This window comes from Cricetulus griseus, chromosome 4, assembly GCF_003668045.3.
Source record: "Cricetulus griseus strain 17A/GY chromosome 4, alternate assembly CriGri-PICRH-1.0, whole genome shotgun sequence".
Lineage (NCBI taxonomy): Eukaryota > Metazoa > Chordata > Mammalia > Rodentia > Cricetidae > Cricetulus > Cricetulus griseus.
Window position 1 is genome coordinate 66,986,870 of NC_048597.1, and position 18,109 is coordinate 67,004,978.

At 48.3% G+C, this 18,109-nt stretch overlaps 2 protein-coding genes across 5 annotated transcripts in view; one reads left to right on the forward strand and one right to left on the reverse strand.

Annotated features, from left to right (window-relative positions):
* Positions 1-418: 418 nt before the first annotated feature.
* On the forward strand, positions 419-11,627 carry Tmem41a (transmembrane protein 41A). 3 transcript variants are annotated; one of them, XM_027413016.2, is made up of 5 exons: positions 419-617; positions 1,868-2,021; positions 3,466-3,627; positions 4,211-4,349; positions 9,272-11,627. In XM_027413016.2, the coding sequence occupies exons 1-5, from the start codon at positions 499-501 to the stop codon at positions 9,502-9,504; spliced, it is 807 nt and encodes a 268-aa protein (XP_027268817.1). In that variant the 5' UTR covers positions 419-498; the 3' UTR covers positions 9,505-11,627. The 3 variants fall into 3 exon arrangements, with proteins under 3 accessions (XP_027268817.1, XP_027268819.1, XP_027268818.1); XM_027413018.2 differs by lacking the exon at positions 9,272-11,627 and adding an exon at positions 4,594-6,352 and having other exon boundaries at positions 420-617; XM_027413017.2 differs by lacking the exon at positions 9,272-11,627 and adding an exon at positions 6,369-7,188 and having other exon boundaries at positions 424-617.
* Positions 11,628-11,994: 367 nt separating this feature from the next.
* Positions 11,995-18,109, reverse strand: part of Map3k13 (mitogen-activated protein kinase kinase kinase 13) — a 135,160-nt gene continuing 129,045 nt past the window's right edge. For both annotated transcript variants that reach the window (XM_027413011.2, XM_027413013.2), the window contains 3 exons: positions 16,211-16,278; positions 15,211-15,508; positions 11,995-13,901 (listed from right to left, as the gene is read on the reverse strand). In XM_027413011.2, the coding sequence (XP_027268812.1) occupies positions 13,800-13,901; positions 15,211-15,508; positions 16,211-16,278 (468 nt within the window). In that variant the 3' untranslated portion in view covers positions 11,995-13,799. The remainder of the gene's footprint in view (positions 13,902-15,210; positions 15,509-16,210; positions 16,279-18,109) is intronic.

Sequence of the window (18,109 nt, forward strand, 5' to 3'; positions counted from 1 at the left end):
GAGAGAGAGAAGAGAGAGAGAGAGAGAGAGAGAGAGAGAGAGAGAGAGAGACATACTGAAGTGTGTTTATAAGGATTGGGGATAGGGAGCACCCATTAGGTGCTGAATAGAAGGCAAGTCTCCTTATTTCTGTGGTGGTCACCATCAGCGCCGGTTCCACATTTGCTGGCTACATTTGCTTTGTGTGACAGACTATGGACCAGACTGTCTGACCACCATGCTGCAAGCTGGCTGTGGCAGGCTCACAACTCACCCCTAGGTCTCCCAGCTCTGATGCAGGGGCAGAGCTGGAGAAGCTCAGTGCAGAGATGGCAGGAGCACACAGACAAGCCTGCTCTCACAGTCCTGGAGGGGGCGGGGTCTCCAGCGCGGCGGGGCGGTGTTTTGAGCAGACCACGCCCTCGTCCGTCGACGAACACGCTCCGCCCGCCCAGTCGGCGCACGGGGAAGGGCTCAGCGCTGGCAGGCGGGGAGCGCGCTCTCCGGCCCGGCCGCGGCATGCGTGCGCTGTTCGGCCTGTTCCTGGTATTCGGCGGCTGCACCTTCGCGCTGTACCTGCTGTCCACTCACCTGCCCGTGGGGCCGAGGCTGGCATCGGCCGAGGAGCCCCAAGGCCGGTGAGTGCGAGGGCGCGGGGAGGCGGCGGGGGCGGAGGTCGGAGGGTTGGTGGTGATGCGCTGGGGGGACCTTGCGCTTCTCTGCATGCGCGGTCGCCTTCCAGCCGCAGCCATCTCGGCCACCGTGGCTCTCCTTACTCAACCCACTTTACCGCACCAGCCAGTCTCGAGAGGTGCAGCCCGGACTTCGGGTTACGAGGCTGTGATCCGGTCTGTCCTCTTCCTGCCTGCCTGCTCCCCATGATAGTCGAGCGAGTCAGGAGGCGGCCGTAGACTCGCCGGGCGGGTTTCCCGGTCGCTGCGTGCTGCTTACAAAGTTCATGAAGTGTGTCTGGCGCGTTGCCGCATTACCAAGAGGCTTAGCAGGACAGCTGTTTTCTGTAGTTCATTGTCTTTTTACTGGAACTGAAAGAGTTCTCGTGTGGATGTCAGAGGTACTCGGGAGAACTAGGAGGGGTTGCTCATAGTTTATCTCTGCTGGAGTAAAGAGCTGTTGAGATGGCAGAAGCAGGGTAGTCTTTGTACTGTGACCCTTGGACGGGATTCACAATGCTCCAGGTCTAGAGCAGGGTGAAAGGGGAGGTTTGGCTTCATGCCTGCCATATATTATCAAGAAAGCTGTATTTATGATGTCAGATAGATATACTTCCTCGGGGAATCATTTTAAATGCTGAAACTTTTGTTTTGCCTAGTACATTTGGGGTAACACGGTGTCTAAATAGTTCTGAGCTTGCTGGGGAGGGGTTTCCTTGGAAGGAAGGCAATTTTGGATGTTCAGCACTTGCCTGGAAATGAATATATTTGCCTCTTTAGAGAAGATAAAAAAAAAAAAAACAGAGACTGGGGATTCCGATAAGTGCTGGAGACCATGCTCAGCGTGGAGGAGGCTGTGGGCTTCCATCTTACACCCCCTGAATAAGTGAAGAGGGAATCCAGTGGTTATCCAGCACCAGATCCTTTTAAGCAAGGAAAACGAGGTCCATGGACACGCCAAGGTCACACAACTGGAACATAGCAGAGTGGGGATGCCAGCCCAGGCCCCTTGCCCCAAGCCAGGGCTCTCCTATCTGCCTCTGTTGTGTTATACGGGGTCACCTGTCATCTTGAGTTCATCTTTGTATATATTCCCAAATGGCCAGATTACATGTTTGTAGACTTACTCTAGAAAGACAACAACACGTCGAGAGTAACTTTCTTAGGCACCGGGCTTCTCTGGCATCCATGTTTCCATATGATTCTCCAATCCCTAGGTCACTGTGGTTCCCCTCAGATCTAGCCGAGCTGCGGGAGCTCTCCGAGGTCCTTCGAGAGTACCGGAAGGAGCATCAGGCCTATGTGTTCCTGCTCTTCTGCAGTGCCTACCTCTACAAACAGGGTTTTGCCATCCCTGGTTCCAGTTTCCTGGTCAGTGTCCTGCCCTCTTTCCAGCTGGTTTCCTTTCTGTAAAATGTGGCCGCTCCCCCAGACACCCTTTTAGTTGTGTGGCAGGATGAAATAAAACTTGAGTTCAGGGAGGCTGGCACGAGTGGGCATTCAGCACTTAGTGATAACCCCAAGCTTCCTGTTGTCCTGATTCCCTCTCTTCACCAGCACCGTTTCCTACTCCAGTTTCAGCTTAAATCCACCCAAGCAGATTGGGGATTGGAAATGGAGCTGAGAGAGAGCTGGATGTTGGCCGTCAGGGCTGAGTCCTTTGGTTGACCCTGGACCGACTTCCCCCTTGAACTGATCCTGCTTCAGGGCAAAGCCGGCTACTACATGGTGCTATATAGCCTAGGATGGTAAGGGCTGCACACCCAGAATCAGTGTACATTTTAATCCTGCCTGGTGGGATCTTGGTTGTGAGACTGTCTTTCCCCCACAGGATGAGGTAGGGGTGGCACAAGACTGAGGGTATGGTGAGGGCCACTTAGGACTCATGTATTGCAGCCACAGTCTCACTGCCAGGTCCCCTCTTGCCCTTTTGCTTACCTTTGGTCACTCGTTTGTTTGTTCATGCTTTTTAGAAGGTTTATTTATGTGCACATGTGTGTCTGGGTATAGGTGTACAGGTGGTGGTCAGAGGAGGGCACTAGCTCCCCTGGAGCTGGAGTTACAGGCGCTTGTCAGCCACGCAGAGTGGGTGCTGGGACCTGAACACTGGTCCTCCAGAACAGCAGGAAGCACTCTTAGCTGCTGAGCCATCTGTCCAGTTCCTGTTTTGAGATGAGGTATCACTCTTAGCACAGATTGGTCTGGAACTCACATGCTAGCCCAGGCTGGCCTTGAATTCAATCCTCCCCTCAGCCTCCCAAGTTCTGGGATTACAGTTGTGTGCCAGCACATCCCCCCATCCCCAGATTCCATGCTTTGAGGCAGGATGCTATTCACCAGCCAAACTGCACTTGTGAAGTTTTAATTAACTTTTTCATCTTTGTGAAGCCAAGGCTTTAAAGGTCAATTAGGACTGAGGCCAACACAGAAGCCCAGTGTGAGCTTACTAATCAGATGAAAAACAAAGACTGCATCTTACTTGGATTACTGAAGGTACATTCATGGTCTTCACAATAGTGAAAATAGTTTCATTCCCCCTTTTTGGTGCCCCTTGACACAGCCAGGTAATGTCTGCACCTAGTCTCCTTTTAAACTTGCCAATGCCCTCTGAGCTCTAGGCCTTGTCTTTGTAAAGGTGAGGAGCCTAAGGCTATGTTTCTAGTTCCATGCTTTCATTCTCCTCTTTAAAGTGGACCTTGGGTTTTGGCCGTGGAAACCACTAGAAATGGGGGTGGGGGGCAGTGCATAGACTCCAGGTCAGGCCTACTGGCAGTGGCTACATGTTCTTATGGCTGAAGGCTTGCTTTCTTTGCAGAATGTTTTGGCTGGTGCCTTGTTTGGGCCATGGCTGGGACTTTTGCTGTGCTGTGTGCTGACGTCAGTGGGTGCCACATGCTGCTACCTGCTTTCCAGTGTTTTTGGCAAACAGCTGGTGATCTCCTACTTTCCTGATAAAGTGGCCCTGCTGCAGAGGAAGGTAAGGTGGGGCATGCCTGAGCGTCAGGTCCCTGAGCTATTTAGTGATTTTGTGCGTGTGTGTGTGTGTGTGTGTGTGTGTGTGTGTGTGTGTGTGGTGTGTGTGTTTATGTATGTGTGAGCACTGTGGAAGACAGACTCTTTCTCTGGGTGTGGAGCTCACTGATTTGGCTAGACTGGCTAGCCAGCAAGCCTTGTGGATCCTCCTGTCCCTGCTCCCAGCATTGGCATCCCAGGCTTTTTTTTTTTTTTTTTTTGACTTGGGTACCACTGATCCAATGCAGATCCTTAGGCAAGCATTTTACTGTCTGAGTGATCTCCCCAGCCCAGTTTTTGTTTTTATTGGGACAAGGTCTTACTGTGTAACTCAAACTAGCCTCAAACTCATGGAAAATGCTCTGTTTCAGCCTCCTGAGTTCCTGAGTGCTGGGATTGTAAGTGTGACCCACCATGTGCAGCTGGCACTTGTGTTTTCAGAATGGGGAAATCTTCCCCAGCGTTGTGGGAGGAGTTGGGAAGGAGCTGTCCAGCTTTGTAGCAAGCTGGAGAGCCGTTCTGCTACTGACCATGGGCTCTCTCCACAGGTGGAGGAGAACAGAAGCAGCCTGTTCTTTTTCCTGCTGTTTCTCAGACTCTTCCCCATGACACCAAACTGGTTCTTGAACCTCTCAGCCCCGATTCTGAACATCCCCATTGTGCAGTTTTTCTTCTCTGTGCTTATCGGTAAGATGGGGGCGGGGCTGGTGGAGGCACTGCCCTCTATCACCTGAGTTATCATCAGTTAGAAGGGGGCGGGGCTGGTGGAGGCACTGCCCTCCATCACCTGAGTTATCAGTTAGAAGGTGGCGGGGCTGGTGGAGGCACTGCCCTCCATCACCTGAGTTATCATCAGTTAGAAGGGGGCGGGGCTGGTGGAGGCACTGCCCTCCCTCCATCACCTGCCACTGGCATGTGCTTGTACCAACAGCATCTTCAAGCCAGCCACTGGAAGTAGTCTACGCTGATTTCAAACCTCCTCTAGCTGGAACATGAAACCCATACAGTACTTTTGGAACAACTAAGGATTGTTCATTCTGTGCCCACATTGAGGCTTCCTGTGTGCCCACTGGGACTGGACTGGGTCATCTCTGTAGACCACATGACTTGGCTCCAAGAAGTCCTACCAGGCTGAAGGGCTGGCATAGAGCAAGGACTTCCTTTCTGGCACCAGCCCCTTTCACTAAGGGGCCTTAGGCAGGGCTGGCATCAGGAAGGCTCCTATCTTCTGAGAATGGCATGGCCATGCTTTGCCTCAGGAAATTGCATAACTAGATTAGAGCTGGGGTTAGGAGCAAGTTAAAGTGATCGCATCCCACCCATCTGTAGTGTAACCCTCTCACTGCAGTAAACCACCCCCCTCCTTAAACCAGGGGCAAAGATGTTCAGCCCTTTCTTAGGTCTGTGGAGAATGATATCCAGGGGTTTATGTCGGAGTTAACAAATGTGCAGTGGGGCAGGTGCTATTAATAGGAATGTCTGAGAGATGGGAGGAGGCTGACCACAGCCAGTTCTTACAGCAGCTCGCTGAGTGCCTCAGCGCCTCAGCTAATGGCGGTTAAAAGTTCATCATTACCCAAGTGACACCAGCGTGGAAAGACACTGGAGACAGAGTTCCTTCCTAAGGGCCAACTTGAACAATCTGATCATTAGTACTTCACTGAAGTGAGGGTTATCGGGGTCCCAGCCAATCAGAAACTCATGAGGGGCTGGGGCAGAGCCTCCTAAAATTCGGTCTCCTGGGCTTTACCTCAGAAGCAAGGAACTAGATTCTTTGAATGTGTTTTGTTTTATTTGTTTGTGATATGGCTGTGTTATGTAGCCAAGGCTGGCTTTAAACTTTCAGTTTTTTTCTCAGTCTTTCAAGTGCTAGGATTACAGGCATCCACTACACTTGGCTTATGATTTCTTTTTGAGATGGGGTCTCGTGGTGGAGCTCTGGCTGGCTCTCAGTTTGCTATGTAGACCAGGAAGTCTTGGAACTCACAGAAATCCATTTGCCTTTGCCTCCTGAGTACTGGTACTAAAGGTGTGCTCCGTTATGTCTGACTTAGGTCTTTTCCCTTTTTCCTTAAGCATTACAGGGTTATTGGGTGTTGTTTTTGTTTTTGAGACCAAGTCTCAGCATATAGTCCAGGCTGGCCTTGAATTTGTTGCTATTCTCCTGCCTCAGCCTCCGGATTACTGAAATTATAAGCATGTGCCACCAAGCCTGACTCTGAGGAGTTTTTAATGCCATCTGAGCTACTGGACAGACTCAGGAGTTCGGAGCCTTGCCGAATTCTTAGAGTGCAGACCATTACATAGTTGTACTTTGAAGAAACTTGTTTGTTGGGTTTTGAAACACTTTAACACACACTGAAGATTCCGTGTGTCTCGTTTGGCTCTTGGGTCCCACCTTCAGCAGGTGCACAGACTCCAGCATTTCCCAGCTCACTCTCTGAGTAGTTATCTTTTTCTGTGTGAGTAGTAAATTTTCCTTATTATAATGTATATAACATATATTTGTGTGGCCCCTCTTAAGGCCTTTGCTGGGTAAGGCAGGTGTGTATAGGAAGTGCAGGGAGAAAAGGAAGGAGGTGGAATGCTAGGGGTTGAGAATGGGGCAGACAGCTGGAGTCGCTGTTTGGTTCCCTGGCCATCATCTAGTGCTCTTACCTACCCCCTCACCCCATTAATGCACCACCTCCGCTTTCCTTTTTCCAGGTTTGATCCCATACAATTTCATCTGTGTGCAGACAGGCTCCATCCTGTCCACGCTCACTTCTCTGGATGCACTCTTCTCCTGGGAAACTGTCTTGAAGCTGCTGGCCATTGCCCTGGTTGCTTTGGTTCCTGGAACCCTCATAAAGAAATTTAGCCGGAAGCACCTGGCACTGAGTGGCACAAGCAACACTGCTCGTCTAGATGGCAGGAAGGATGCGTGATACAGGTTCCATGTTTACACAGCCCTGGACTCTGCTGCTGATCTGTGTGATGGGCACGGTCCCTTTATTGTCCTCACTGTGTTTTAATTGCCCTCAAAGGGTGATCTGAGCTGTGGTCTAGAGTGTGCAGAGGCCGATTAGAAGGCCACTCTGTTTGAGGGTCCAGTCCTGTCCAGGGTTCTGTGAAATGGACTGTTTCTAGAAAATCTTGTTTTGGTTCTATCCAACGACAGAGGATTCAATCTGTTGGGCTTGCCGCTTGCCAGTCCCTGAGATGTCCTGGGAGAAGATGCTGGTGGCCTTTTGGACAGGCTGTGTAACAGGTTCTCCTGTTAAGTCCCTGTGGATGACACACCAGACAGGACTCTAGCCCCTGCTAGTCTCTTGAAGAGTGTCTTTCTACCTTTTTTGCTGATGATCTACCTCTCTGTAAGCCAAGGAACATAAGGGACACAAGACTTACACACACAGCTTGAGTGCAATGTTTCCTGTAATAATTCTCCTGTTCACATACTGATTTTTCTATGTCTAAGCTCCTCATGTTGTATGTCTTGAGAGTTAAGTTGAATGAAACATAATTAAATATGAATGGAGCCAGCTTTGCATGTTTTGAATGTGTTCTGAGGAAATATCCCTCCCCCACTTCCCCCTCATCCCCTTCCCAAGGCTCTGCTGTGTTTTGTCTGAATCCAGTGGCCATCCGTATATTTACTGCCTGGGAATTCCTTCTACCACCTCCTGCTGGGAGAGTGACATCAGTACAGGAGGCTGTCAGCCAGTACACCCTGTATGTTTTATTTGTCTTTGCTAAGAACAGTTGAGGAATTTGTACTTTTTAATTGAAAGAGGACAAAGCTTGCTTGGCTGTTCTTGTAGTCCTTCACAGCTGTCACTGCATCTTCCAGCTGTGGCACTGGGCTGTGGACCTTGGCACCCGAGCGGATAGCTCTGTGGGCTTGGACCTCATGGGAACAACTCATGACAAGGACTCGCCAGAATGCTGCTCTAAGGCACCAAGGCTGGGCTGATGTGTTTGTCCCAAGCCCACGCTCAGCCAAGAGTCTTGCCAAGGCATCAATCTAGGCCTGCTGTGTGTACTTGGGCTTCACAGTAAGAGTGGATTTCCATGTCATGGCTTTAAGGCTTTCATTTAAAAAAAAAAATGTGCAGAAGAGGCCTTTCTAACAAGGGGGTGATGAGGAGACTACACTTGAAGTCAGTGGTTCTGGAGCATTTTGGAATAGAGAAGGAAAGAGAGAAGATGGGGTTCTCTCCCCTTTTGCACGTGTGTCCTTTTCCTCTCTTAGGCTCCCCAGATATGTGTCCCCAGCAGGACTGTGCACAAGTGTGCCTTATGAGCTCGCAGGTGAAGGGATTTCCCAAATCCAGGGACATACATGTTCTGCAGTGAAGACAGAACATGAGAGCTTGTCTGTACACATTGCTGACTCAAAACCGCCCTTACCTAAGGGACCAGGTTTGGCTGAAAGATATAATCCAAAAGACTGGTTTAGTGTTCCATTCCCAGCAGGCCTCTGACCAAATTATGCCAGCTTCCCATTTGCCTCTCTTGGTCTCTTTAAGAGTGATGTCATTGGTAACAGGACAGCTGCAGGAGTGGCAGCAGATGGCTCAGGGAGATGCAGAGTGCCTGTCTAAGCTTTTATGGGAAAACTCAAGACAAAATGGAAATGTTGTCAGCTGTCCCTGAAATGTAAGAGTCCTGGCTGCAGAACCCAGCTTGCATCTCCCTAAAAACCCTGGCAGGGCAGCCTGTGGGACACAAACAGCACCTTTAGGAAAAGACAGGACCAGAAAACATAAGGTATACTTTTTGTTTAATTTCATGCATTGGTTTGTTTCCATAATCATTCTTGTTCCCACTGCTGTTCCGTACGTACAAAGCTAGAGCCAATCAATATCTGAACACAACATGGAGCCGGCAACCCAGGAGTTTCAAGGAGATAAGGGACTTCATTTTGAGACTTAAGTACTAGAAAGAAATTCATTTGCTCTAAATCGATAGGTACTTAAGTTATTGTAATAAATAATCAGAGAGAGGGAGGGATGGGGGCAGACATACATACATTTAAAAAAGACTCATCCTCTGGGAAGTTGAATTCTAGAGGTGGGGAGCCAATGGGGTGGTGTGGTCAAGCTTTTCCTAATAGCTTGCTCATGTGGCTGGGCCCTCTAGCTTGTAGCCATGGGAGGACCATGGCCATTGACCAGTGCTGTGCAGGGGCCCTGGAGGCAGGGCTGTGATTGTGCTGGAAGCTTCCTGACAATGGCCTTGCCATCTGCTGAGGATGTGGCACCTGAAATCCTCCTGTCACGCCTTTGCCATGTAGCATTTACCAAAGCCTACCCCAGCTCTTTCCCTGTTTCTGAGAGCGATCCTCTTCAGCCACCTGTCCCTGAGAAATGTTCTGGGTTCCACTAGTTCCTTCACTCAGCAGCCTAGTTCAGTTCATTCTTGTTTGAACGGCCATTTGCAGTGCCAATTAAGCCATGCAGATAAGCAAACAAACACATCCAGTGGGCCAGTCTAGAGGGAGGTAAGCACATTGGGACATTTGTTCTATGGCATCAGCAAAGAAAAACCTTGCTGCCTGGAAAGGCACTGAATCCATACTGACAGTTGAAAGAAGTCTTGACAAAAATTTCACATTATTCTCACAGCATTTTGGGCAGAAGCAACAGACTGCGTACTCGAACCTCCATCTGATAGACATCTGGCACAGTTCATTGCGGGTAAAGAGATGCCATTGGTGCTTAGTCAACTGGACTGCAGTCCCAAGGGAGAGAATGAAGGCAAGTGGCCCTTGGTCATGGCATGCCCCTGCCAGCCTTGGGGACCTAAGGACATGTCTGGCATGGTCCTGTACTTGCTCATCAGGGAACTCAAGGTCTAGAATTGTCTTTAGGAAACAGTTGTGAGCTCAGAGCTGGGTTAATAAACACTCCACACACCAATTCCACCAAGTCATGAATGGCGCACCAGATGCTGCTGTGAGTGACCCTGAGCTGTGCCAAGGCTCAGCAGGGAGCAATACGGTGCTTAGTAAATGCTGCTGCCCGTGGTGTATAGTGCAGAGGTGGTCCATGGTGGCATATGGTAGTGTTTTGGTTTCATGGTATATGTGGAGCAGAGCAGGAATTCCTTTTTTTTTTTTTTTTTTTTTTTTTTTTTTTTTTTTTTTTCTTGAGACAGGGTCTCAGCAAGTCACTCTGTCTGGTTTGAATGTAGGCTAGGCTGGGCCTTGAAATCACAGAGCTGTCTATCTCTGCCTCTCCCAGAGCTAGGATTAAAGGTATATTCCACCACATCCAGCTAGAAATTATTTTTTTAAAGAGAATTTGATATGGGAAGGTGATTCCAGGTCCTACCCTATTGGGGAGCTATGGCAGTGGACAGCTATTGGGGAGGGAGAATCACTCTTCTTTTGTGGAAGTGGTTCACTGTTAGTTTCCCATGCTCCACCAGTGGATGCCCCGTACACACTCACACAGGGATGAGCTACCAAAAGAACAACCCAAACCAAAACATGGAGACGGGAGGAGGATATTCTGGGTGGGATATGGAGGGGGAATGGAATAAATATGATCATATTTCATTGTATACATGTATGAAATTCTCCAAGAATAAAAAATTACAATTGAAAACAATGGGACATCAGGGCATGAGAAGAAACAGAAACCCACCAAATCAATAGGAATGCACTCCCACTGAGAAGACGTCAATGCTACCTCGTGGGGTACACTGACAACCCTGAGTTAGTGACAGGAACTCCAAAGCCATCACCCCCATCACCTAGAGGAGGTTAGAGTGATGGCTTGGCACAAAGGGGCCCTGAATAAGTACTAGACAGTACTTACTCAAAATGACCAATTCCAGGGTTAATTTGGTGGAACTAAAGGCTAAAAGTACTCAGTCTTCAAGCAGGCCACCAAGTCACCTTACAACATCACCTCATTGTCCTGGGCAGATCTCCCACAGACCTGTGGCTAGCTCAGAGGTCAGGTATGTTTCAAAGTGGACACACGCATCTCCATTCCTATGCTAAGCAGTTTGCAGAGGGACTTTTATTCAGTGACATGATCTAGAAAACAAAAGGAAATCCAGTGCTTGGCTGCAATACACAAATGAAACCCTCTTGGTAGTCAGTCAAAAGCAGATGGCCAAAGAGCGGATATACTCATCCTGCAGCCAGCCAAGAAGCTTGAAGTCAGTCTCACAAGCTCCTCAAAGCACCAAGGTGTGGTGGCGGCTAGCAGCACTGAAGACCCGACTCTTACGTCCCTAAGCTTTCCACTTCTGAGGACTATAACATTGTCACAGAAACACCGTCAGTCCCAGTATCCTGGCCCCTACAAGGCAGGCTGTGGAGGAAAGCCAGGGCAGAGACTATTTTTCCCTTTCAACCCTGCTTAGAACCATAATTCTACTCAAAAGTGTGGGTTTTGTTCATATCTTGATGATACAGTGAATGACTGGAGTCAACACCATACCCCTAGCGTGCCTATACTAGCTAATCCAGATAAAGGTGGCCTTACTGTGACAGACAGGGATGGGAATTCAGGATGCTGATGAAGACTGAGGTATCGTGGGTTTCCTGGGAGGACCAACACTGAAAGGTGTCAGACAGAAGTTGGCCTTCTTGTTTCTCTGCTGCCACGGAAGGTGGACATGGAACAGGACAAACAGCTGGCTCTGCTTTGTGTTGGACAGAAAGAGTCTCAGTTCCAAGGAATAAGGGAGCCAAGGCTGAGGGATGAGAGAATACTGCCTCTGATGTCATTCCCCAGCCCTGTGACCCCAAAATGCCTCCACCTCCTAAAACTCCTGTCTGCTGCAGAAGCACCTCACAGCTGCCATTATAGACTTCTAGTCTTTCTGCTTTTCCCAGTGTGTGGGGCTCAGTGGGCAGGAGATGACTTGCTTTGCTGTTCACTCTTGAAACTACCTCATTAGCTCCTACCCCCAGAAATGCGTTGTCTTGCTATCTGAGCATTAAATCTCTTTTTGCCTCCACTAGAGTGCCATGATTTTACTTTGAAGAGAGTTGAGAAAGCTATAACTTTTGGGACTTTTGAACTACTTGTTCATCTCCTTGGTCATTTGTCCATTCAGGAGTTTTGCAATCAAGTAAAAAACAAAATCACAGTGTACCCATCGGGCGCCAGGGCAGAGCCCATCTCCTCAGACCACTGCTGCTGCATTCAGGAATCTGGGGAATACACCCGAGGCATCCCAAAGGGTAGTTCCAGACTTTCACCAGGCCCACCAAAGTCCATAATTCACAGTCATCAAGAAACAGGCATTGTGTTACATCATAAGCCACACCTTCTGGTCAACAGAAAATTATGACAACAGAAAACAATAAGGATAATAATGCCATAACTTAAACTCTCCTGTGTAGTCCTGCTACAGTTTATATAAAATGGAATAATTTAACAAAACAATACTGCTCTCTAAATTAAACATGTTCCTTCATCCTTCCTACGAGCTATAAATTATAGACACTAAACTTTAAAATCAATGTCTCAACATAAAGTGTAAACAAAGGAGGAGTCAAACACAAGACCGGCTCTAAATCCCCTCCTGCTTTTCATTTTTGGCTGATGCAGTCAGTGACCCCCCGCCAGGGGCACTGTTTCCATTGGGGTTGGAATGTCTTAATACCTAACATCCTTATAGGATGTGATGTCGGAATCCAGCCAGTGTGGATTTGGCAGAAGCCTGCATTGGAGACACAGGGATCAGGCAAATGCATGTATATACGAATTCTAGATATGACACCTTTAACTATAATCTAGCCCCCTTGCTGCTTCAAGCCAACACTCCACAAAGTACCTTGGGGTACTTTTCATAGCCTAGGTCTCTGGATACAGGAAGAATCACGTGCTTTTGAGATACTAAAGTAATCCTAATTCCTGTTTAGCATCAGCTGTTCTACAAATTTCCTAACCCAACTAAACAAAACTGCGGTGATTCAGAATAAAAACAAACAAACAAAAACACCCGCATTTTACAAACAGCATTTAACAAAATGTGGTGAGACGGATAGCCTTTCTGTGAGCTGCTTCCTTTGCCTTTTATGCCACAGTGATAGACAGCCACCAAAGCTAGAATAAGATCACGAGCAAAAATAAAGAGGGTTTGGGACTGGACACTGGACACACACATGCTAGCTGCCTTCTGTGTGAATCAATATGATTCCAGTAGATAGATAACCTGGGTCCAGGGAGGGGCTGTGCCATCTTGCTTGTATAGCTTGAACAACCATCCTGAAAAGGAAGTTTTACAGTCCTGTTTTCCTAATGTCATAGATGCTCTTTTTTTTTTTTCCTACCCCTTTATCCCACTCACAACCCCTTCCCCTTCCTGACACAAGTGGCCAACAGGTGGACAGAAAGGAAGCTACTTGAGAGAAATGGCACACAAGTCTGAAAGACCACACTGGTCAAGGTTGTGACAGTGGCAGCATCTGAAAGGAAGCATTTGCTAAGGGCAAGACTTGATACTGTAACCTTTACTGCCAGATTCTGCTTAGTGGTTAAGAACTGAAATGGCTCCCAGATTTGCAGTTACACTTCTGTTTGCTCATTCCTCTTAGAGGAAAGCACATGCCCTAGAGGCTTTGGTGCTGAGATCACTCAACTTCCAGGTCATTTCTGTCCCTCACATGGACAAGCAGTTGAACTTAATGTGGCTGCATTTCCTTTGGCTTGTGTTTCAAATGCTCAATATGTCTCATTACAACTCTTCAAGTGTGGACGAAAGACCTGGTCCTGTGTTCAAGTGACAGTGACACCTCTTAGCCCCACAAATTCTAAGTGTTGCTTCTAAAGACTCTCTTTTCTTTCCTTTTTTTTTTTTTGTAAAGAAATTATTGTGTCTGTGTATCATATATAGTTCACTCTTTACAATACAAAGTGTTAAAATGTCCAACAAAAATAAATATCAATGTTACAGTAGCTGGAGGATCCCATACAGGAGATCCCTGCCATCCCTGATTGAACGCTCAGTGAGACGTAGTGTCATTTGGGTATTTCCCCAGAGATTTAACAAATCTCGTGTTCCTGTTAGTGTGGCTTGTTTCTGGGATTGGGCCACTCCTCCCAGACAAATGCAGGAGGGAGGAGTTTAGAGCTGGAGAGGATTCGAGATGCCAGCGTCTCGAGATCTTCTGATGGAGAGCGCTTGTCACCAGGTGGCAGAGCTGTAGTTCTTGCTGGTCCTAACAGTGGCATCAGAACATTCCCCCTCTGAAGAGTCACAGTCCGAGTCTCCAAACTGCACAGCGTTCTGCAAAGTTCAGACAAGAGGTCTTAATTCCCTTCTACAACCCTCAGTGAGTGCATGTTGACAGCCCTTAACTCCCTTCCACAGCCCTCACTGAAGGTGAGCCTAATGCTCGGTATTATAGCAGCTGACAAAGACAAATGAGACTGGGCCCTGTTCTTGGGGAAGCTTATGGAGAAAAGAGCTATATAAAGTTGGTAATGCTGGTGGTGGCTGTGGCAATTGTACCAGTTCCCTCATATCCCATTTCCATAGCATTCTGGTGTCCCGGGTACCACTTACTGTAAGTTCTTTACACTGTTAGTCCAGTCCACTCATGACAATCTACTCACCTACTGAAATAGATAATTTCTCATAGATTTGATAGCCATCACACACATTTTATAGGGAAGGAAACTGACCTTTGGTGAGGTTAAGCAACTTGCCCAAGGTCACATGGTAGGTAGAGTGGCTGGGGGTGCATCTAGGCAGTCTGGGTCCAGGGTTTACTCCTATAAGCACCACACTCTCCTGACTCTCCAAAGGCCATACTGTTCTATGTAAGGAGCACTGTACCTTCTGTGCTATGGCAATGTCTTCCAGAGGAGAGTGAGGGCATGGAGGGAGGGACAGGTGAGTCCCTTAACAGGATTGGGAGATGGATGAGTGGGGGTGGGGGGGAAAGTGGAGGGGGGTTTCTGAACATTTCATGTCTCTGCTGCATTTGTGAGACACTGTTCTTACTCAGAGAGCTCCATGGCTACATCTTTGTATTTATATCATGGAGTAGTGTATATTTTATCTACTGACTGAAAATTATAAAGACCCCAAGGCTTGAACCTACTTGTGCTGGTTGTTTTTTTTTTTTTTTTTTTTTTTTTTTTTTTTTTGTCAATTTGACATAAGCTAGAGTCATTTGAGAAGAGGAAAACTCAACTGAGACAATGCTTTCATCAGACTGGCCTGAAGGCTGCGCTGGGTAACGTTTCCCTGATTAAGTTGGTGTGGGAGGAACCAGCACACTGTGGGTGGCACCACTTCTTGGGCAGGTGGGCTTGGGTTGTACAAAAGAAAAAAAAAAAAGTGAGCTGAGCCAGCCATAGGAGCAGGCCAGTAAGCAGCCATCTTCAGAGGCTCCTGCTCTGCTTTAGTTCCTGCCTTGGCTTTTCTCAATGACGACTGTGAGCTAGAAGCTGAAATAAACCTTTCTTCCCCAAGTGGCTTTTGGTCACAGTGTTTATCACAGCAATGGAAAGCAAACTAGGATAATACTCTAAACCCCCAAAGAATCCGGAAGGGTGCAGTGGAGTGAGGAGGAGGGAGAGCTGCCCACCTCGGAGCCACGCTCCTGTGCGCACAGCTTGCCCAAGGACATCTGTGTCTTCACACGCCGGACAGCACATTCCTTGTCAGAGAGCCCGTCTGAGTGGGAAGAGATCTCAATGGGGGCCTCAGGTGTCTGGGACAGCAGGTCGTCTAGTTTCTCTGCCAGGCGGTCTTCCCGTCTGTCAGCTGACTCATCCGGACTGTTGGAGTGGTCACTCGTGTTTCCTTCCTCTCCATCAGACACAGAGAAGTTCTCGGAGCTAAAGGTTGAGTATGACTGGCAGCTGCTAATACAACGGTGGGGCCTGGAAAAGGGAAAATACAGACTTAAGCAGACGAGTGGGTCCTCTGCTTGTCTGTCAGCTGGCCGGGAGTCTGTTATCTCCTGCCCCAGAGGAAGACTAAAAGTCAACATTTGCAGATGTAGAGAGGAGCAGGGACTGAACTGTGCCCTCCCCAAATTCTCTATTATGTACCCATCTCTCACATACGAGGACACAGGATAAAGGTGGCTGTCTGCAAGCTAGGAACAGAGCTGTGATTAGGAACAGAATCACTGTCACCGCCATCTTGGACTGCCCAGTTTCCACGACTGGGAGAAACATGTGTTGTCCCATAAACTCCCTAGCCTGTGGTATCTGATTACAGCAGCATAAACAGACCAACACAAGGGGGCCCACTAGAAACCACCAGTCACCACACACACACACACACACACACACACACACACACACACACACACACACGCCACCCCTCCCAAATCCGACACTGTTCTGGAGTGTGACAGGGGATCTGTATTCATGTTTCTCGTGAACTTCTCTGGAAATGAGTCTGATGGCCTGTGACCTGCTGTGCAGAGCAACCATCAGACGTGGTGATGGGAAGACGTCAGTGTTTAGTGCACTTTCCCTGTAAAGTGGCTGCAGACAGGCCTGTGGCTGAGCCAGGTGCGGCACACTCGGAGCTGCTCCCTGACACTGAACACAGTCGGGCTGTGCGGGCCTTACCTCTGTCTTCGAGGAAATTCCACTTCACTGTCCACTTCCCCTTCTTCTTCCGAGGAGTCATCTCCACTCTGAGGAGGGAAGGGGAAAAGAACTTTACTGGCTTTGGAATCTTCCCCCTTCCCCATCTCTCATCACCTCGGACAGATTTGGTTTCCATCTGAAGGGGTTTAGTGTTAGCCTGCTGATGGCCCCTTCAAACATACCCACCCACATCCCAGTAGGGTAGCACACAACTGGAAAATTCTGCCACTCCAGAGGCCACAGCAGCCCAGGCACATAGTGAGTTCCAGACCATCCTGGAACCAACCAACCAACCAAATAAAACAACTCCCCAATACCAAAGCAAAGCAGCCCAAACCAACATATCCATCCAGCAGCAGTATGCCCTGTTTCCATGACAGCAGGCCCTTTACCAGGTGCTAGAAAACATACAACTTTCCCTTTGCCTGCAGGAGGAAGAGGCCCCATGCAAGTGTCCAGAGAGGATTGATGGAGAGGAAGCAGATGAGGTCTTGGATTTGGAACACTAGGACCTTTTTCCTCTTCCTATATCAATTGCTTTGCCACTAATACTACAGCCATGGGAAGACATGTGGTGTTTAAATGTCAGTGTTAAATGTGAAAACAACCTGTTCATATTCAATTCCAGAACAGGGTCACTGAAGGTATAATTACATAACTACATACAATCATCACTTTTCAATTTTAAAAAAAAGTTTCTTCATGTATTTTCACCGAGTCCACATGGTGGTAGGGACAAGGGATCTCTGGCTGGGACTATGGAGATGGTTGCTGGCTTCCATGGCTGATGTGAGAGGCTGCACATGTGAATGGCTGACAGCTAATCTTCCCCATAGGGAAGATCTCATCTGGCACTAAGGCAGGAAATAAGCCACAGGTAAAAATCAACTGTCCTTCCCCCAGCACCATAGTCCCTGGATTACAGTCTTCTAGGAGCTTAGATGGCCCCACTGAGCAGCGGGGGTGGGGTTGATGGCAATTTACATTTTTAAAAGCCAGTTCTAAAATATTGAAATCTTATTCATGGTATTTTGACATGCTTTTTTTTTTTTTTTTTTTAACAATAGTTTCCAGTGAGACAGGGCTGGAGTTAGTGATCCTGATTGCCAAGATGAGCAGTTACATTAGATGCCCTGCCCCCCAAAATGCATCATGGGAAAGAGAAGCTGAGCTGCTATGGGGTGTGCAGTTCCAATGAAGCTGAATGTGCTATGTGTTCTAGGGCCTGCAGAGCCACAGACGGTATCAAAATGGAAGTAGGGTAGTGACATGGAGTAACTAAGAAAAGGTGGGGTTTCTTTTGGGGTAGATGAAAATGCTTTAAAATTGGTCACTGAGGTGGCTACAGAACCCTGTTGGTAAAAGACAGTGAGTCAGGCTGGCAAGATGGCTGGGGGCAAAGGAATCTGCTACCCAACAAACCAAGTTGGCTATGCTGGTGTACGTCTACAAGTCTAGCACACAGGAGCTAAGACTGGAGAATTCTGAGTTTTAAACCAGCCTGAGCTACACAGCAAGATCTGTCCCCCCAAAACCAACCAAACCAGACCAAACCAACCAACTGCCCCACGAGCGGTCCTGTACATTTTAGAAGGACGGATGCTAGGTTACTGGCTACAGGGGTCGGGGAAGGTGCAGAATGGATTAGCTCATACCAAGTGCACATGGGCCTCTGCTCAGCCAGCAGCAGTGACACCCGTGGAGGAAGGAGCACAGTTATGAGGCCATAGATAGTCCCTAGCCTTAGTGCCTTTCCCATGAAGTATCTAGTTTACCGAGCAAGCTCATCTTACACCCTCTTCTTCCCTCAACAGGGATAAGGAGCTGAAGCAACATTTAGGATTAAAGGTTTACCATGTTCCAAACGCTTCTCACAAC